The 21,626-nt window shown below is 40.1% G+C and overlaps 1 protein-coding gene across 3 annotated transcripts in view; it reads left to right on the forward strand.

Annotated features, from left to right (window-relative positions):
* The first annotated feature begins 246 nt into the window (after nucleotides 1-246).
* Nucleotides 247-21,626, forward strand: part of EXD1 (exonuclease 3'-5' domain containing 1) — a 31,917-nt gene continuing 10,537 nt past the window's right edge. Inside the window, exons 1-9 of one of the 3 annotated variants that reach the window (XM_024732626.1) lie at nucleotides 247-483; nucleotides 878-979; nucleotides 3,230-3,415; nucleotides 4,934-4,984; nucleotides 6,683-6,751; nucleotides 9,689-9,746; nucleotides 10,017-10,144; nucleotides 13,810-13,868; nucleotides 16,647-16,733. In XM_024732626.1, coding sequence (XP_024588394.1) covers nucleotides 3,283-3,415; nucleotides 4,934-4,984; nucleotides 6,683-6,751; nucleotides 9,689-9,746; nucleotides 10,017-10,144; nucleotides 13,810-13,868; nucleotides 16,647-16,733 — 585 coding nt within the window. In that variant the 5' untranslated portion in view covers nucleotides 247-483; nucleotides 878-979; nucleotides 3,230-3,282. Of the gene's footprint in view, nucleotides 980-3,229; nucleotides 3,416-4,933; nucleotides 4,985-6,682; nucleotides 6,752-9,688; nucleotides 9,747-10,016; nucleotides 10,145-13,809; nucleotides 13,869-16,646; nucleotides 16,734-21,626 lie in introns of those variants that run through there. The other 2 variants (XM_024732627.1, XM_024732628.1) reach the window with 2 other exon arrangements.

The following is a 21,626-nucleotide window of genomic DNA, read 5'->3' on the forward strand; positions in this document are numbered from 1 at the left end:
AATCCCACCCTACGGTTGGCATGGATTGCGGAGAGAAACAATAAAAACAGACAAAACGTCTTTTGGGTGAACGCTAGGGTGTGTCTCCCGGGAACTGCATGCTGGGAGTTCCACCTCCTGATTCTTCCTGGGGGCCCTCTCTCCTCTCGGCCGCAAGGGGCGCTCGGGAGCCAGCCTCGGGACCGCGCGCCGATTGGCTCCTCGGGAAACAGCCGGGACCTCTGGTTCAGGCCGGCTGGCGTCCGACCTGTAGAGTGGGTTCCCGGCGCTGCGTACTTTAGTTTTCGGGACTGTCCTTTGATAACCGCCACCGCGGGCTTGGAACTCCCCGAGAGTTTTTCCTTAACAAAAGTCCCTCTTTTTTCACTTCAAGACTGAAGCTCGAGGAACTCACCATTTGGCTGAAATAGAGACAAGATTTCCCAAACTTTCGTCGGAGGAAAAAGAAAAACAAACCTAACGGCGGAGGAGAGAATTTCTAGCGTATGGCCCTCCGTTTATTTGAAGTTTCTTATTTTGCCTTAAAAACGTGGAAATTTGCATTTTGTTCCTGTGGCATATTTTTGTTTGTTTTCTTGAAAACATTTAAAGCCACCCGTTAAATTAGTACACCCTTTAAGGTGAACCAGTTCTTTTCCTGTGGCTTCAGTGCCTTTACACCCCTTACCCACCCCTCGAGTGTTACTTTGTACAGAACTGGTTTGAGTTATGGAAGAACCAAATTCTGACCGCTATCGCTTAGTACTTAAGCACTAGAACCCTGTATTAGCGAGCTGGTCAAGTCAATTTAGGTTACTGGTTTTAAGCTTTACCTAAGGCTTTGACGGCTTAGCAAGGATACTGAGGTTCTAGTCTTACTGAATTGTTTTCACGATAGACTTACTTTTGTCTGACCTAATGATGTCTGCCTGAATAAGCAGAGTGTGACATGTTGGATATGCCCATCTAGGCCACAGGATCTTCTTTTTATTCTGAGAGCGTAAGTATGGTAGAAAAACCTGTGATGTCACCGAGGTGAATGTCCATTTTCTGAGTCTGTCTTGAAGCCCATCTCTAGGTTCTGACCTTACTCGCTCCTTCCTAATCTTGAATCTTTTTTTTTTAAATTCTGCGGTACGCGGGCTTCTCACTGCTGTGGCCTCTCCCGTTGCGGAGCACAGGGTCCGGACGCGCAGGCTCAGCAGCCATGGCTCACGGGCCCAGCCGCTCCTGCGGCATGTGGGATCTTCCCGGACCGGGGCACGAACCTGTGTCCCCTGCAATCGGCAGGCGGACTCTCAACCACTGCGCCACCAGGGAAGCCTCTAATCTTGAATCTTAACCTTTTGCAACCATCCTCAGTCGGCGCTTTGCTTTGTGTTAATGTTTTTCTGATTTACTTTAACATTTCTTAAATTTCTTTATTATCCAGGCATTTCACAAGCTTATTTCTTATGTATCTTTTAAAAATATAAATTAATTTTTACCTCTATTAAGGGCTGTTTTTTCCAGTTTCATGTTTTCTTTTATTTCTGTAAAAATTCCCCTTTTACCAGTTGGATTGACTTGAACAAAGAAGAATGATTTTTCCAGGCACTCTGGTGACTTGTTTTCTGTTCTTTCTGGATGCTTAACACTTTGTCTTGCACTAGACTGCACACATCCTCCACTAAGGACCTGGTTTTAGTTCAGGTTCCATTACCTTCTAGCTGTGTAACTTTGGGCAGGTGTCTTAAATCTTTAAGCCTCAGTTTCTACATCTGTAAATTAGGTAGTTGTTGTAGGCAACAAATAATAGTTGTGAAGGCACTTGCTAGACCTTAAAATATTAAAGTGTAAGTTATTTATCTGGTTAAAAATGCTATGTAACGTCTCACCTCTTCCTAGTCAAATTGGGCCTTAGTTATTTAGTCAGTGTTTTATAGTTAAACTAAATTGCAAAATTCACTGGTTGACTATTCCAAGTGGGGCAAAGGCAAGCCACTTTTAAATTTAACCACTGTGGAGGAGCACTTAGCTGAGGTTCTAAATACAAAGACATCCGAATAACAGGATTGTTCTAAAAGATACTTTTTAAGAAAAGGATTCATCTTTTTTTTTATCTTTTAATTTACAGTATTACACTAAGGATTATAAGAGTGTCTACTATGAATGATAGCTATTTCTGCAAGATAAAGTTTTTTCTTTGTACATTTCTGCATTGTTATCCTTTTTATAAGCATGCATCATTTTTACAAAAACAGTTGAATTTTACAAAACCAGTGTGTGGCATGTGTCAGTTAATCTGTCAGGCTGCACATGACTGGTGACATTACAGCAGCCCAGTCCCTGAGCTGTGGCCAGGGTGGGGTGGAATGGCCCTCGCAGTGACATGGCAGCTGGATTGGTAATGCGTAAATTGTGATAGTTCTAAGTCACTTATTCTTTGGTTGGTTACAGTGTGAAACTCTGGAAATGTGATTAACCTAGAAGAGGCTTCATCTAGAAGAGGTTAGATCCCAGACGTTTCTGGGTAAACAATTTATTGCAATGTGTTGGCAGGTGTTTGCCAATATCATTTTTTTTCATTTGTTCTTTTAGTTTTTTTGGTTGCTGTTAAAATGATGTATGCATGTGCTATTAAAAAGCCTCTAAATGTTCTTCTTATTCCATTTAGCTAAGGAAGGAAAAGTGATATTAGGCCATTTTATAGACAAAGATGTCAAACCCACCTTGCCTGAAGTCTTTTTTTTTTTTTTAAGAAGATGTTGGGGGTAGGAGTTTATTAATTAATTTATTTTTGCTGTGTTGGGTCTTCGTTTCTGTGTGAGGGCTTTCTCTGGTTGTGGCAACCGGGGTCCACTCTTCATCGCGGTGCGCGGGCCTCTCACTGTTGTGGCCTCTCTTGTTGCAGAGCACAGGCTCCAGACGCGCAGGCTCAGTAGTTGTGGCTCACGGGCCCAGTTGCTCCGCGGCATGTGGGATCCTCCCAGACCAGGGCTCGAACCCGTGTCCCCTGCATTGGCAGGCAGATTCTCAACCACTGCACCACCAGGGAAGCCCTTGCCTGAAGTCGTAACTTTTCAGTTTCCCATGTATAAATTAGAGTTGGTGCTTGCAATGATATTTTTCTCATTATCATTCTAAAAAGATAACCAGAATTGAATTTCTCTAATATTTTAATTTTTCTTATCCCAGGGATGGGGAAAGGAAAAATAACCCCATTTTCCCCAAAATATTTAAAAAATCATAGATCTATTTTATTTTCAAGGGTTTGGATACTTAAAGAAGATTATTTGAAGACTCCTTCTGGAATCAAATAGCATGGATCCCACCAGTGACTACCATTTCCTCAATCAGATTTTGTGGAGAAGAGTGAAACTCACATTGGTTTGTGGCATCTTTGAGGGAGTGCTCCAGCATGTGGACCCTAACAAGATTGTTGTCCTGAAGAAAGGTCTCATTTTATTTCTCATAATCTCCTGCCTTTTAGGAGACTAATAACTCAGTTTGGGTGATGGTTCTGCACTCGCTTAGCAACTGGGAGAGTGGCATTATTCCTATTTTAGGGAAAGGGTGGGAGGAGGATTAGAATGCTGTTTTCCCTAACAGAGCAGCATGGCTGCATATGCTGGCTTGTCCCCACTTCTATACTTTTATTGACATGATAGTGGAAATTTTCAATATAGAGAGTTTTTTTTAACTGGGTACTTCTTTTAATTTCTCTCCATATGCACCTTGAAATTAAAAATAACCACTGTATTAGAATTGCTTTTGGCTTCAGCAGACAAATTCACAAAGACTGTAAGGGGTTAATTTTTCTCATGCAAAAAGAAGCCCAGAGGTAGACTACTGAGGAATAGTACAGTGGCTGAAAGATGCCAGGAGGGATCAGGTGTCTTGTGCTCCTGCTCTGCCACCTCAGCGACCATGTGTTATCCTCCTGGTCACAAGGTAGCTTTTACACCTCCCAGTTTCAATCCCAATTCATTTTTAAAGGATAAAATTCAGGAACAGCGAGATGGAAGAGATTTATAGGGCAAGGTATGTGGGAAGGGGCTCAGAGTTTCTACCCTCTCTAGGCATGCCACCCTCTTAGCCTCCTCCATGTGCTCACCTTGAAGCCCCAATATATAGTTTTTATTCAGCTAGAATATTTACTTGTTAAGAGTAGTTGATTTCCTGGCACAATAAATTTCAAGTTCACAGTTGAAACGTGTAAATGACATTTGAGAGATTAGTGTTATTGTTAAGCCATATTATGAGTTAAAATAGACTTTTGTAGGCTAGGATGGGAGTATACCAGGCTTTTGCAATATTAATTCATTTGGTAATCATTTACTGAGTTTTATATCCCAGGCACTGTGCTGGGTACCAGGGATATGGATAAGAATAACATGGTCTCTGTCCTCAAAAAACTTTGTCTAGTAAGGAGACAGGTAAACAAGTAGAAAGGTGTAATGCAGTGTGATACCCTGTGTGATAGAGGGACGCACAAGATGCTGTGGAAACACAGAATTTCAGCTAATTTAGATCTGAGAATGGTAGGGTTAGGACAGTGGGGAAGGCTTCCCAAAGGAGGAATTGATGGTGGAACTGTTACACCTGCTACTAATTTATGTACCATTTGGACAAAGCAGGGAGTGACATCACTATGACAGCAGCATGAAGGAAGGTTTGAAGTAGCAATAAACTAGAGACAAGGAGAATAGACAGGGAACTATTCAGACAATTAAGGGACCCAATAAAGAGGAAATGATGGGAGTCAGAGCTAAGGTTTGGCAAGGAATGGAGTAGAGAAGACAGATTCTAGAAATGCTTAGGAGTGAGGATAAGTAACCTAGTAATCAATTAGATCAGGGGTCCCCAATCCCCAGACCACAGACCGGTACTGGTCCATAGCCTGTTAGGAACCGGGCTGCACAGCAGGAGGTGAATGGCAGGCGAGCGAGCAAAGCTTCATCTGTATTTACAGCCGCTCCCCATCACTTGCACTGCCTGAGCTCCACCTCCTGTCAGCATTATGGTGAGTTGTGTAATTATTTCATTATATATTACAATGTAATAATAATAGAAATAAAGTGTACAATAAATGTAATGTGCTTGAATCATCCCGAAACCATCCCGCCCCCCCCAGTCCATGGAAAAATTGCCTTCCACGAAACCGGTCCCTGGTGCCAAAAAGGTTGGGGACTGCTGAATTAGATAGTCAAAGAGCCTCCTACATTTATAACTCAGATTATGTGTATAATACTGTTATTAATTGATAGAAATGGGAAGAGGAACAGGTTTGTTGGTTAGTGGGAGAAGATAATGATCAATTTGAAAAATAATGCAGTAAGCCTGCTATTAGTTGAAAATGAGAGTGGAGCTCAGAGAAATAATCCATACTGGAGAAATAATATATGTCAGGACAACTAGGAAGTTGATGTGATCATTCAAGGAGAAGGAAGAAGCATGAAGAATATCACCCTAGGGATTATCAATGTGTAAGGGGCAAGCGGTGGTGGTAGAGACAGCTAAGGAGACTGGAAGGAGGAAATCAGGGAGACAGTGGAACACTGGTTACAAGATGTTTATTAAAATCATTGAGGCCTGGTTTTGAATCCTGACTCTGTCTTTTACTAGTAGTGTGACCTTGAGCAGGTTATTCAACCTTTCTGAGCCTCAAATTCCTCCATAATGGAGATAGTTGAAATACCTATCTCATTATGTTACTGGATAGTCAAACACAGGCAAGTAATTAGCAAGATGCCTGGTTTGGAGTGGGTGCTCAGTGTGGTGGCTTTAGATAATTAGTAGGAAAAGAAATAAACACTAAGAGTGTCCTGTAGGGCTTCCTTGGTGGGCAGTAGTTGAGAGTCCGCCTGCCGATGCAGGGGACACAGGTTCGTGCCCCCATCCATGAAGATCCCACGTGCCGCAGAGCGGCTGGGCCTGTGAGCCATGGCTGCTGAGCCTGCGCGTCCGGAGCCTGTGCTCCGCAATGCGAGAGGCCACAAAAGAAAGGAGAGAACAGTATTGTCAGTGGATGCATGGGAACCAAGTATAAGATTGTAAACTTTTTTGGGGATTTGACAAATAGGCAGTTGGTGATCTTTGACCTATGTAAGAATATGTTCAGTGGACTAGTGAAGGTAAAACTCATTTGTTTTGGATTGCTGAGAAATGTGGAAATATACAGCTGCTGTGAGCACTGCCATCTAGAAAAAAATGACACTATTGTAAACATGACAAATAAACTTCTCCCAACTCCCTTACCTACTCATAGAAGAGCCTGTAATTGGGCCAGGAGTTGGATTGTTGTCTCTGACAATTAATAGCTCAAGCATGTAGAGTGACATGAAACAGGGTGTGGACTCTAGAAGTAGTCAGATGACTTGTTTTTTTCTGGAGTTAGGTGGAGTAAAAATCAGTAGAAATATAATAAGTAGATAATCCTTAGCCCCAAAGGCCTTAGAATATTTTTGGAAGAAGTTTAAATTCAGTGGACTACTACTGCCCTTTTAGTGTATCTTGGACCATTCTGGTGTTCACTCTGTTCTTTATACTACTTGTTTCAAGGTTATAGCTTTGTAATTTATTATTGACTTTTTATTCCTTGGGGAAGATAATTTAGGGATTTTTATAAAACTCAGATTTGGGCACTTTTGTGAGACATATTTTCTTATAGTTTTAGGGAATATTACTTTTTATCAACCAAATTAATTGTTTTCTATAACAGTGAAGAATGTGGAGACTGATCGAAGTGTCCCAGGAGTGAAGATGTTTTTTGGACACGAGATTGTGAATGGTGAGAACTTCATGTTTCCTAAATGCTGGTATCGGGATTTGCAGTAGCAATAAACTCATTGCTCTGCCTCATTTCAGTGTTTGGGGGTTGGAGGGAAAACTAAGATGTTATCTTGCATTTATGAACTCTTAAAGCTGGTATTTGGGAATTGTCCCTTATCTTACTGTTTTGGGAGGTACTATGAGCAGAACAGTCGTAGACAATTTTAATCATGTTGGTTTTACAATGTGAGGACATCTGGTACTCAGTACTAGAGACTCAGCTCGCAGGCAGAGTTAGGAATCTGAACAGAAAGGAACTGTCGGACTTCCCTGGTGGTGCAGTGGTTAAGAATCCGCCTGCCAATGCAGGGGACACGGGTTTGATCCCTGGTCCGGGAAGATCCCACGTGCCATGGAGCAACTAAGCCCGTGCACCACAACTACTGAGCCTGTGCTCTAGAGCCTGCGAGCCACAACTACTGAGCCCAGCCCTTGTGCCACAACAACTGAAGCCTGCAGTCCTAGAGCCCATGCACCTCAAGAAGAGAAGCCACCCCAGCGAGAAGCCTATGCACCTCAATGAAGAGTATCTCCCGCTCGCCACAACTAGGAAAAGCCCATGCACGGCAACGAAGACCCAATGCAGCAAAAAAATAATAAATTAATTAAATAAATTTTTTAAAAAAAGAAAGAAAGGAACTGTCTTGCTCAGCAAGCGAATTTAACACCAGACACTCACAGCACTTTCACAGTCCCTTATTTGAAACCTTGGGGCCAAATGTTTCAGATCTCAGGCTAGTTCTGGATTTTTCAAAAAGCTAACAAAGGGTATATACTGGTCATATTACATAACACCTCAAGTGGGTCTGGTCAGCACTCCGTAATAAAACACATTTCTACAGAGAAACGGATGGATAATCATACTAAGTGGAATAAAATAGGACTGTAAATAGTATGTCAGTTCAGGTTTTGCTGCCAAAAGAGTTACAAAGAATTTTTGGTTTTCAGACCTTCGGGGATTTTGGAATTGTGGGAAGTAGCCCTGTTCTTTATTTCTGCCAGCTAAAACAATTTAGCAAGAATAGATACAATTGTTTGCCTAAAGGAATAGCTATAGAAGCTCATCTGGTCAGTGTGCTTCAGACAAGCCAAATGGGGTAAGAGAAAAGGGTTAGGAACAAGAGCTATTCTTTCTTTCAAGAACTCGAAAGCAAAAAGCCTTCCAAGGAGGAGTGAATATCAGTGTGGGGTGGAGGTGGATGGCGGAACGGGTGAGCTGGGACCTCATAGAACTGTGCATTTCTTACTGTTGGGGCAGATATGAGGAAAGGAAAGGACTCCTGCCAATCAAGACCTACTTTAAAGCAGAAAAGTCCAGCCAGCTTTTTTTTTTTTTTTTTTTTTAGTATTTCTTTCTTTCTTTCTATGGCTACATCAGGTCTTAATTGTGGCATGCAGGATATTTTAGTTGTGGCATGCGTGATCTTTAGTTGCGGCATGCGTGATCTTTAGTTGCGGCATGCGTGATCTTTAGTTGCGGCATGTGGGATCTTTAGTTGAGGCCTGTGGGATCTAGTTCCCTGACCAGGGATCGAACCCAGGCCCCTCTGCTCTGGGAACGTGGAGTCTTAGCCACGGGACCACCAGGGAAGTCCCCAGCCAGCTTATATAACTGTCGTTTCTTACTGAGTACGCTACTGTAAACACTCTTTGTCCCTTGAGCACCTTTTAAAAATGGCAGTGATGGTGGTGGAAGTAGAACGATTGTTAATTGTGTGTTAACTGTTAGACTTTGCAGTAGAACAGAGCTTGGGACTGGAACAAAGCTAGGCTGTGGATGAGTTTGTAAAGAAAAATGAAGGAATTACTACTACTATTTCCTAACTCAGGAGAAGGCTGACCACTGACCAGCTTTGTGATCTGTACACATGGATTCATTTCTTCCTAAATTCATTCTCAGGACTTGGCCTTTGTTTATAATTTCTAGGCTCAAAGGATGACCTTCTTCTTCTTTCTTTGCCCTGTGGCTCAATCAGCCATAGAGGGTTCTCCCTGAAAAGCACCTTGAATAAGAATTATCAAGATAAAGATAATAATTGATTAATCCGAGTTTTTAGTGAATTTACTTTCTCTGACCCGGACTCAACACTTCTAGACAGTGTAGGAGAAAGAGACATTTGAAACATAGTTGCCCCTGAGAAACTTTTTCCATGAAAAGTACCTAAGGGTACTTAATTGAATCTTAGATGCCATTAATGACAATGTGCATTATTTCTTTTCCCACCCTAAGAAAGAAAAAGAAGCTGCCAATTAAACTATCATGTGCATTTACCGTAAATCATATCCAATTTCAGAGTTGTTTAAAATGTGCATCTTAGAATCAATGATATACAATATTTCCCTGTATTCCGTGAACTGTTAGGTTAAAAATAAGTGGTTTCAGAGTCTCTGTGGAATGTTTCTCTCATATTTATTTTGCGATTTCCAGTCTAGCTTTTATTACCTTTCACATCACTGAACTGTTAATGCACCAGCCTGAGAAAGTGGAAGGGACAGTGTGAATGATTTGAGAGAAAACCCCCTAATAGTACATAGTGTGAAGGAAAATGCATTAGGATGGGAATAAATAGGAAAGAAAAGATATCTCTAGAACCATTCTGCATGACCACAAAGGTGTCCTGGAACAAAAAGGGTAAAGTGGATATGTAGAGAGGTTCCTAATCCTGCTAAATGACCAAGGAAGCTATGTAGGGATGTAAGATTAGGGGTCGTCAGTACTTTGGATAGTCTTTTCTGCTCTATTTATTGCTGGCCGATGAAGGCTCTATGGACTAACATTTCATTCCCAATTACTGTCTGTGTTACATAATCAAACTGTGGGTGTGGAGGGGACAGAGGGATAGTTAACTGCTTTCATATTGGAAGTCCTGTTGGAAGCCGTTTGGTTATTTTACAGTGGAACTACTGGATGAAGAAGAACAAGGTGCAGTAAGAGAAAAGGCATCTTCTGTTAGGTATGATGGAATGATTTTCTTAATTATGATGTTACCCAGATGTACACATTAGGGTAGAAAGCCTTAACTGTAATTCACTAGCTGTGTAATTCCTAACATGAGAAGAAATAGGTGGATGTTTCCTTCCATCTTTAGATGGTATCTTCAAATCAGTGTAAACAGTGGATGAATGGGTTCTCTATGAAAGATCCAGAGTCCTTACCACTGATGTGTGTATGGCATTAACAACAAAGAACAAGCTCACCTAAGTGTTGTTTTTTATAAGCATAGTCTAAATACAGAAAGAAACAGGATGGATACAATAAAAGATGAAGACATAAATGTATATAAGCCTGCTTCTCCTGCCTCTGAGGCACCAACCACTTCTCTGCTAAATGACCTCAAGTACAGCCCATCAGGTGAGTACCAGGGCTCTGAATTTTCTAGGCTCTCTTGTGGTTCAGAACTCTTCAGAGTTGGTATAACCCCGAGTCAAGGTTCTATGTGGAATTCTCAGCTAAGCTGTTGTTTCTAGGGTCCGAATTAAGATAAAATACCATGATTCATTTGTTTATTTAATATTTGAGTGCACACCATATGCCAGACATTGGGGATACCAAAGTTTGGTATCTCTACCTTCATCGAGTTATGGTGCAGGAAACACACTAAATAAGATAAATTAGTATACTATATAGTGTGCTGGTGCCACATGTTAAGTAGAAAAGAAAAGAAGAAAAAGAAGAAATGTATGGAGAGGGTAGTTTTACAATTTTTGAGTGTCCAGGACAGGTCTCCCTGAAATAGTGACATTTGAAGTAAAGGCTTGAAGGAAGTGAGGGACCAAGATGTATGAATATCTGGGGGGAATGGTTTTTAGGCATAAAAAATTAGCAGATGCAAAGGCCTGAGAGAGGAACATGCCATGATCTTGAAGGGACAGCAAGGAGATGAGTGTAGCTGGAGCAAGGAGAGCAGTAGGGGATGAAGTGGGGTGAGTGGATCATGGAAGGCTTTGTAGATCATTGAAAGGACTTGGCTTTTACTCTGCAGTGAGAAGAGAAGCCATTGGAGGTTGGCTGGTTGTTTTTTTCATTTCCCTAATGACTAAGGATGTTGAGGATTTTTTAATGTGCTTATTTGGCATCTGAATATCTTTGGTGAATGTCTATCCATATCTTTTGTTCATTTTCTTATTGGATTGTTCTCTTATTATTCAGTGTTGGGAGTTCTTTATATATTCTGGATACAAGTCTTTTCTCAAATATATGCTTTGCAAATATTTTCTCCAAGTCTGTGGTTTGTCTTTTCATTCTCTTAAAGCATCTCTTGAAGAGCAGACATTTTAAATTTTGATGGAGTACCATTTATCCATTTTCTTTCTTTTATGGATTGTGCTTTTGATGTCATATCTAAGTAATCTCTCCTAGCTCAAAGTCACAAAGATTTTCTCCTTTGTTTTCTTCTAGACATTTTAGGTTTTACATTTAGGTCTATGATCCATTTTTTTAAAATGTTTATATATACTTTTTAAAAACATCTTTATTGGAGTATAATTGCTTTAAAATGGTGTGTTAGTTTCTGCTTTATAACAAAGTGAATCAGCTATACATATACATATATGCCCGTATCTCCTCCCTCTTGCGTCTCCTTCCCTCCCATCTTCCCTATCCCACCCCTCTAGGTGGTCACAAAGCACTGAGCTGATTACCCTGTGCTATGCGGCTGCTTCGCACTAGCTATCTGTTTTACATTTGGTAGTGTATATATGTCCATGCCACTCTCTCACTTCATCCCAGCTTACCCTTACCCCTCCCCGTGTCCTCAAGTCCATTCGCTACATCTGCGTCTTTATTCCTGTATGATCCATTTTTAACTTTTGTATATGATGTGATATGGACAAGGTTTTTTTTTTCCCATACGGACATCCAATTATTCCAGCACCGTTTATTGAAAAGTCTGTATTTTCTCCCTTCAGTTACCTTTGCACCTTTGTCAAAAATCAGTTTTCTGTATGTATATAGGTTTATTTATTTATGGACACTCTATTCTGTTACATTGATCTAATTTTTCTATCTTTACACCAATACTAGACTGTTTTGTTTATTGTTGATTTATGATAGATCTTGAAAGCAGGTAGTATTAGTTCTCCAACTTTGTTCTTTTTCAAAGTTGTTTCAGCTGTTCTTTGTTCTTTGCATTTCCCTATGAATTTTAGAATCAGCTTGTTAATTTCTACCAAAAGAGAAAAAACTCTGCTGGAATCTTTTTTGGGATTACAATGAATTGATAGATCAGTTTGGGGAATATTGACATCTTAACAGTATTGAGTATTCCATTCCATTAACCCAGTATACCTCTACATTTATTTAGATCTTTAATTTCTCAGCAGTGTTTTGTAGTTCTCATTGTATGTCTTACACATCTTTTGCCATACTTATCCCTAAGTATTTCTATTTTTATACTATTATAGAAGGTTTCTGGGTTTTTTTTTGTTTTTGTGGTTTTTTTTGTCGTACGTGGGCCTCTCGCTGTTGTGTCCTCTCCCATTGCGGAGCATAGGCTCCGGTCGCGCAGGCCCAGCGGCCATGGCTCACGGGCCCAGCCGCTCCGCGGCATGTGGGATCTTCCAGGACCGGGTCACGAACCCATGTCCCCTGCATCGGCAGGCGGACTCTCAACCACTACGCCACCAGAGAAGCCCTAGAAGGTATTTTTTAAAACTTCTATTTTCCATTGGAGAGTTTTGAGCAGAGGAGTAACATGATCTGACTTCTGTTTTTACAAAATCACTCTGGATACTGTATAGATGCTGAGAGGAGGGCCAACGTAAGAGCATGAATACCAGTTAGGAGGCTACTGAAATAATTTTGTTTAGTGGGTATGGTGGTTTGGACCCTCGTGGTGGCAATATGGTTGGTAGGAGTGGTGGAATTCTGCATGTATATTGAGGTGGAGCCAACACAATGTACTGACAGATTAGATGTGGTTGTGAGAGAAAAAGAGGAAACAAGGATGACTTCAGGGGTTTGGGCTTGAGCAGCCTGAAGTATGGGAGGGATTCTGGGTGGGAAAGGTTTTGGGGAGATGGTTAGGAGTTTAGTTTTGGTCAACCTAAGTTTGAGTGTAAGCTGAGAGATGAAGGCAAAGATCTGAGGTGGAGATATAAATTCAAGATCTAGCCTATAAATGATATTTAAAGCCTTGAGACTAGATGAGATCACCAAGAGAGTAAGTATGGATAGAAAAAAGGAAGTGGCTTATGGACTATGTCCTGAGCCACTCCAGAGTTTTAAAGTTTGGGAGATGAAGAAGAACTATATGTTATGCTATACCTCTAATCTTTTAAATTACATAATTAGAAAAATAATTAATTTTCAGGATCCAGAGAATTCCAAATGTGTGGACATTGGTCCATCTCCAGGACTAATTTATTTTAAACTATTATTTTTTATTATGAATGTGCTTTTAGAAAATGCATGTCTTAAATACTGTATGATATCACTTATATGTGGAATCTAAAAAATACAACAAACTAGTGACTATAACAAAAAAGAAGCGGACTCACAGATACAGAGAACAGACTAGTGGTTCCCAGTGTGGGGGGGATATAGGGGTGGGGCAGTGGGAGTCACAAACTATTGGATATAAGATAGGCTACAAGGATGTATTGTACAATACCGGGGAATATGGCCAATATTTTCTAATAACTGTAAATGGAGAGTAACCTTCAAAAATTGTATTAAAATTTTTTTAAAAAGTACATGTCTTGAAGTATTCAAGACATAAACTTATGATGAAGGAAACATTACTGGATTATCAAAGGAAATGAGTAAATATTTTATAAGATATCATCAGTGGGGCTTTTGTTTATTCTCAACTGACAAATAGGATGCTAATAGTGTTCACTACGGGATGGGCTGATGCAGGTGATAATGAAATAGTTCTCAGTATTCTAGGCTTAGTCTCAGTAGTTCTAGACATTTGAGTTACAATAGAGTAGGACTTTAGGATTATGGCTAAAATTAGTGGGAGGGCTATTCTATTGCCAAGGAAGATAAATATATATAATAATATTCTCCTGTAGAGGAAGAGGAGGTGACATACACAGTCATTGATCAGTTCCAGCAGAAATTTGGTGCTGCAGTAAGTATTGCCCTCAATCATTCTCCGTATTGTCTGCAAATGGGTATCATGTCTATGTCTCATAAATTTCTCTCTTATTATAAGATCATTAGTGTTTTTCCTAATGAGTTAACAAAACATCTGAGAGCCGGCTATTTGCCAGGCATTGTTCTGAGGTCTGGGTTATAATAATAAGACAAAGTTCTAGCCCTGAAGGAGCTTATTTTAATGCAAGAAAATAAACACATAATTGTATATCAACTAGTGGTAAGTGCTATGAAAAAAAAGTGTAGTATGGTGAATGGAATGACAGGGAGTTCCTATTTTATTTAGGGTAGACAGAGAAAACCTCTGTGAAGAGGTGACATTGGAACAGAGATCTAAAAGAAGTAAGGGAGCTAACCATGTGGATATCTAGTAAAAAACTTAAAGAAGGCATAATTACAAGTGCAGAGGCCCTGAGGCTGAAGCACACTTGACTTGTGTGGAGGAACAGCAGGGAGGTCATTGTGGCAGGACCACAGTGAAAAAGAATGTTAGGGAATGGAAGGGGGCAGGAGGCAGGTCAGGTAGACAAGGATTTTGAGTTCGACTTGAGTAAGATGGAGAGCCATTGGCAGTTTTAGAGGAGAGTCAAAAATTTTTTTACTTATATTTTTAAAAGACCAGTCTAGATGCTCTATTTAGGCAATTTCTCTATAATATTTTTTAAATTTGAGATATGGCAGTAACTAATTATTCAGCTAGGCTATGGTTCACAGTTAGACTTTAGGGAAGTTGTTAAGTTTTTTGTTTAGGAGCAAGCTTATGCTCGTGTATGCACAGATGTATTTTTTAAGAGAGGGTTAGCTTTCAGCAGATTCTTTGTTTTTTAAACAGCTTTATTGAGATATAATTCACATGCCATAAAATTTACCAATTTAAAATGTACACATCACTGGATTTTTGCATATTCACAGAATTGTACATCCATCACCACAGTGAATTTTAGAACATTTTTAATACTCCAAAAGGAAACCCCATATTCCTTAGCTAACACCTCTAATCCCTTCTGAGTACCCCCAGCCCCTGGCAACCGCTAATCTATTTTCTGCCTCTATGAATGTGCCTGTTTAGGACATTTCATATAAATGGGATCATACAATGTGTGGTCATTTGTGATTGGCTTGGCTTCTCTTGCGTAGCATAATATTTTCAAGGTTTATCTATGTTATAGCGTGTATCAGTATTTCACTTATTTTTGTTGCCAAATAATATTCCTTTGTATGGATATACCACATTTCATTTATCCTTTCACCATTTGATGGACATTTGGGTTGTTTCTACTTTTTGGCTATTATGAATAGTGCTGCTGTGAACATACATACACAAGTTTTTGTGTGGACACGTTTCCATTTCTCTTGGATAGATACTTACAAGTGGAATTGCTGGCTCATGTAATAACTCTGTGTTTAACTTTTTGAGGATTGGCCATACTGTTTTGCAAAGCGCTGCACCACTTTACTTTTCCACCAGCAGGGCGTGAGGGTTCCAGTTTCTCCACATTCTTACCGACGCTATTATCTGTCATTTTAATTATAGCCATCCTAGTGGTGTGAAGTAGTATCTCATTGTGTTTTTGATTTGCATTTCCCTGAAGGCTAATAGTGTTAAGCATATTTTCATGTGTTTATTGGCTATTTTTTTTCTTTTTTAAAAAAATTTTTGTTGGAGTATAGTTGATTTACAATGTTGTGTTAGTTTCAGGTGTACAGCAAAGTGAATCAGTTATACCTATACATATATCCACTCTTTTTTAGACTCTTTTCCCATATAGGCTTATTGGCTATTTGTATATCTTAGAGAAATATCTATTCATTTGCCATTTTAATTGAGTTACAAGAATTCTTTATATATCAACAGATGCTTTAAAGGGTCCATGACAACAACAACAAATAATAGGATAAGAACTTTTGCTCCGGAAATTTAAAGAGTTAGTTGGAAATTCTTATCAATAGGGAAATACAGCTTTTGTTCCCAGTTTTGCAGCCTTCTTGTTGATTGAGAATGGAACTGAAGTTCAGTCCCCTTCTTTTATCATTGATGAAAGATACTCAGAATATAGAACACTTTATGCTCTGTAAAGGAAGATATTGTGCTAGTGTAAGTTACTTTGCCTTTCTATTCTTGAGTAATTTATCTACCTGTAAAATGGGGAGAATCTTGTGCCATGCAGATATTTTCATGGATTATGCAGTAAAGATTTTAGAATTGTATAATGTTTTGAAATATGATACGAATATAGATAATAAGAGGACCAGAATGTGTTTCCAGGATACCCCTATTTCAGTTTTGAATAATTTAATGAATCCAAGACTTTAAAGGACCTGTTAAGTCTGTGTTTTTCTCATTCTGAACAGTAGATACTGTGAGACTCAGCCACTGTGTGAGTTCCCTTTAGGTACAGTAAATTGCTGTTCTTTGCATGAGGAATCTTGCCATAAAGACTAGAAACCTTTTGCTCTAACACCAGTGGCAACAAAAGGTATCTGAGTTTTCAACTCTTATTAGCATTTGCAATATGAATGATTTATTTTCCAGTTGTGGAATAACTTTGTGAACCCTGAAAAGAGGATCAGAAGCATTCAGTGTGATTTGTGTGTGTGTGTGTGTGAAGCAGACATGTGTTTTGGATTTTGTAAGTTTAAAAAAATATGATCCACTTTGTTTATTTCTAGCCATTTTACTTGTGCCATTCATGATGTCATAATTGCAACATTTATTTCCTGGAGATTTTTATTTTCTTCCTTTTCTTACCAGATGCTCCACATCAAGAAGCAAAGTGTCCTGAGTGTGGCAGCAGAAGGAGCTAATGTGTGTCGTCATGGGAGACTATGTTGGCTTCAGGTAAAAGATTTCTTAAAACTTTTTATTTTGAAATAATTGTAGATTCACTGGTAAATTTATTTTAATTGTCTTTTTTATATCACCCTACTGTCACTGTCCTATAGCTTGTTTGGAATTCCTTTTCATTTTCTTGTACTCAGTTTATTATTTTCAAAGAAAAGAGCTTTAGGGACTTCCCTGGTGGTCCAGTGGTTAAGACTCCTTGCTTCTGGGATTTCCCTTGTGGCTCAGTGGTTAAGAATCTGCCTTCCAATGCAGGGGACACGGGTTCGAGCCCTGGTCAGGGAAGATCCCACATGCCGTGGAGCGGCTGGGCCCGTGAGCCATGGCCGCTGAGCCTGCACGTCCAGAGCCTGTGCTCCGCAACGGGAGAGGCCACAACAGCGAGAGGCCCACATACCACAAAAAAAAATAAAATAAAATAAAATAAAATTAGAAATAAAACAACATATGGTCCAGCAATCCCACTTCTGGGTATATATCCAAAGGAAATGAAAACAGGATCTCAAAGAGATAACTGTATTCCCATGTTCATATTGCAGCATTATTTACAATAACCAATACATGGAAACAACCAAGTGTCCATAGATGGATGAATAGATAAAGTAAATGTGATATATATGTACAATGGAATATTATTCTGCCATAAAAAGAAGGAAATTCTGCCATTTGTGATGACATGGATGAACCTGGAGGGATTCAGCTAAGTAAAATAAGTTAGACAGAGAAAGACAAATACCGTATGCTCTCACTTATATGCAGAATCAAAAAAACCAAACTCATAGAAACAGAGAGTAGAGTAGTGGTTCCAGGAGTGGGGGAATGGGGGAAATGGATGAAGGTAGTCAAAAGGTACAACTTCCAGTTATAAGATAAATAGGTTATGGGAATGTAATGCACAGCACGGTAATTATAGATAACAATACTATATTGTATACTTAAAAGCTGCTAAGAGAGTAGATCTTAAAAGTTCTCACCACACACAGATAACCATGTGAGGTAATAGATATGTTAACTACCCTCATCATAGTAATCCTTTTGCAGTATATACTTACATCAAATTATCATGTTATATACCTTAAACTTACACAATGTTATATGCTAATTTTATCTCAATAAAGCTGAGTAGGGAGGAAGAAACCAGACCAAAACCTCTCTCTACCAAAACAAAAGGGTAGACTTCCTGGTAATGCAGGCCTGGGCACCTCTAGGTTATTTCCTAATTTGTCCCCTTTTGTTGTCTAGATACCAGAGGGGACATCCAGTTGGTTACAAATATCATCTTTGTGACTGGAAGCAAATCAATGGGCACGTTTTCTCCCACCAGGTCCTTGGACTTGTATGTTTAATTTTTTAAATCAAAGTATCACATGCCCTGTGTATTAAAAGCAAAAAAAAAAATGCTAAAAGGCTTATGAGGACAGAAAAATCCTCACTCCATTTCTCTCTTCAGAGGTGGTGCTTTTGTTTTTTTTAAGAATCCAGTAACAAGGTTGTTAAAGTACATGTGTACAGCACTTTACAGTTGACAAAGTACTTTGACAAACATTATTTCATTTACATTTTTCATTTCATTCTCCTTATAGGAGACCAGTAATGCAAATGTTAGTCCATGTGACGCTGTTCCATAAGACCTTAAGCTATCTTTACTTTTTTCATTGTTTTTTCTTTTTGCTGCTCTGAATGGGTGAGTTCCACTGCCTTGTCTTTGAGTTGACTGATCCTTTCTTCTGCTTTATCTAGTCTGCTAGTGAACCCATCTAGTGTATTTTTCAGTTCAATTATTATATTCTTTAGATCTGTGACTTCTATTTGGTACTTTCTTACATTTCCATCTCTTTGTTGAAGTGCTCACTGTGTTCATCCATTCTTCTCCCCAGTTTGGTGAGCATCTTTATAGACCATTATTTGAGCTCTTTATCAGGTAAATTATTTATCTCCATTTCATTAAGTTTTTTTTCCTGAGGTTGACTCTCTGTGTTGGTTTCTATATAGTAGATGAAACAGCCACTTCTCCCAGCGTTGAAGGAGTGGCCTCATGTAGGAGATGAACCTTGTCATTCAGCCCTGCCTCAGCTCCTGGTGGTCTTTCAAACCTCTTGGCCTTGTCCAAGCAGCCTATTATATTTTTAATAGCTCCCAGTAGTTGAGGATGTGCCAAGACCTGTCAGTGTCCTAAAGGGGAGAATCTCAGCACATAGACTCAGGGTGACTGGAAGTGAGACCCTCAGGCATCAGTTTTTTAACTATGCAAATATGTACATTCCTGTGGGACCACAAGCATAAACCTTGCTGGCCACCAGAGCCAGGCAATCTGGAGGTGTCCCCTGAGCGGCAGTTGCAGAAATCAGGGCTCCAGATGAGTGTCAAAGCTCTTTTCTGGGGCTTCCCTGGTGGCGCAGTGGTTGAGAGTCCGCCTGCCGATGCAGGGGACACGGGTTCGTGCCCCGGTACGGGAAGATCCCACGTGCCGCGGAGTGGCTGGGCCCGTGAGCCATGGCCGCTGAGCCTGCGCGTCCGGAGCCTGTGCTCTGCAACGGGCGAGGCCACAGCGGTGAGAGGCCTGTGTACCGCAAAAAAAAAAAAAAAGCTCTTTTCTGGGTGATATAGGTGAGCTGGAGCAAGGGAGAGCGTCAAGATGGAGTCCACAGCTTATGTTCCTTGAGAGCAACTCCATAGGCTACTAATGTGTACCAATCCTGAAGCCTGCCTCTCAGGCTGAAGCTCCAGGATGAGCGAAGAGCCCTCCTTCACAAAAAGACTGGAGAGTGTGCCCCAGTCCACTGTCTGTGCAGTGCCCTAGGGGTGGTAGCCTGCCAAGAACTGTCCCTCTGATTGCCACAGTCCCACGAGACCCAGGAATACAAGCCACCCTGGCCACCAGAGCCATGCCATCAAGGGGTGTCCTCTGGTAGCATCCTCAAAACCCAGGGAACCAGAAAAGTACAGAGGCAACTACTTTTAACGTGTTGAAATGTGTCTATTTTCGTTTTTTGATAATATGCTTATTGCTCTCTCTTTATTCATCAGTTTTACAAATTATTAACTTTTATTATACTGAAGAAAGATTTTGCTCACTTATAGCACCCACACCTACCTAGAGCCTCCCAATTTAGTTATATCCCAATTTTAAAAGATTTTATTTTTATACAATTTTTAAAGGTTACTTTCCACTTACCGTTATCACAAAATTGTTGGCTGTATTCCCCATGTTGTACAATACATCCTTGAGCCTATATTACACCCAATAGTTTGTACCTCCCACTGCATCACCCCTATATTCCCCCCACCACTGGTAACCACTAGTTTGTTCTCTATATCTGTGAGTTGGCTTCTTTTTTGTTATATTCACTCATTTGTTGTATTTTTTAGATTCCACATATAAGTGATATCCTACGGTATTTTTCTTTCTCTGTCTGACTTATTTCACCTAGCATAATGTCCTCCAAGTCCATCCATGTTGCTGCAAACGGCAAAATTTCATTCTTTTTTATGGATGAGTAGTATTCCATTGTATATATACACCACATCTTCTTTATCCCTTCATCTGCTAATGAACACTTAGGTAGTTTCCATGTCTTGGCTATTGTAAATAATGCCGCTATGAACATTGGGGTGCATGTATGTTTTCAAATTAGTGTTTTTGGGTTTTTTGGGGGGGAAGTTATATCCCAGTGTTTGGTTAAGACAGGATTCAGGCTATATGTGATTATGGCTATGTAACCATTGCTCCTTGTTGGTCCAGTAAGATTGTTTCTTTTCTTGCCCAACTTTTTGTTTTTCATAGAATTGATAATTGCCTCATCTTACTAGCTTTGTTTTCCTTTCATTTGTGACAAAGCCTTCCCATATTTTCCCCTCAATGTAGTTTTTCACATGCTTACATCTATCCGGATAATCTGTGCTGCATCTTTGTCTTGAAGCCATCTTCCCTGGAGCCCTCTATCCTCCTGTTCCAATACAGGCTGGTGGTATCAAGCTGGAAGCTACAAGGGAAAAGGTCTGGAGGCTCACAATTGTGTGCAGACTCATTTTTCAGTCCATTACCAAACCTCTGCCCTCTTCTATATCTTATATTCCCAACCCTAGAGCCTCCCTTGTTGGATTTATCCAGAGAATATATCTTCTGTCCTCCATGGGAGTGGGAAGGGATAACTTGGAGGCTTACTTCTTCACATATAGACCTCAAGCCTATCCCTCTATTTCCAGCTCCTCACTGTCCTCAGTATCTGTCACCTTTAATTCCTAAACCTTTATTTTCGTTTTGTGTTTCTTTCTTTGTTCTTTTTTTTCTAATCTGCTTTCTTTCTGTCAGTATTTCCCACTGCTTTTCTTTTTTTTTTTGGCTGCATTGGGTCTTCATTGCTGTGCATGGGCTTTCTCTAGTTGAGGCGAGCTGGGGCTACTCTTCATTGCAGTGCGCGAGCTTCTCATTTGCGGTGGCTTCTCTTGTTGCAGAGCACAGGCTCTAGGGACGTGGGATTCAGTAGTTGTGGTGCATGGGCTCAGTAGTTGTGGCTCACAGGCTCTAGAGCGCTGGCTCAGTAGGTCTGGCATACAGGCTTAGTTGCTCTGTGGCATGTGGGATCTTCCTGGACCAGGGCTTGAACCCATGTCCCCCACACTGGCAGGTGGATTCTTAACCACTGCGCCACCAGGGAAGTACCTCCCACTGCTTTTCTTTAACTTTAAATTATTTAAATGTTTAACCTTCATCTATGGTCAGATATTTTCAGGTATAATATTATGTCTTAAGGTGGCAAATATTTTTTAAGAGTCTTAAAGGTTTTTTTGTCCTTTGGCCTACTTCTCAGGGCTGTTTCTGGGAATCTATCCTAAATAATTCAAAACATGAAGAAAAATTTCTGTGAGAACCTATTCATTTTGGCATCA

Source organism: Neophocaena asiaeorientalis, unplaced genomic scaffold (genome assembly GCF_003031525.2).
Source record: "Neophocaena asiaeorientalis asiaeorientalis breed wild unplaced genomic scaffold, Neophocaena_asiaeorientalis_V1.1 scaffold119, whole genome shotgun sequence".
Classification (NCBI taxonomy): domain Eukaryota; kingdom Metazoa; phylum Chordata; class Mammalia; order Artiodactyla; family Phocoenidae; genus Neophocaena; species Neophocaena asiaeorientalis.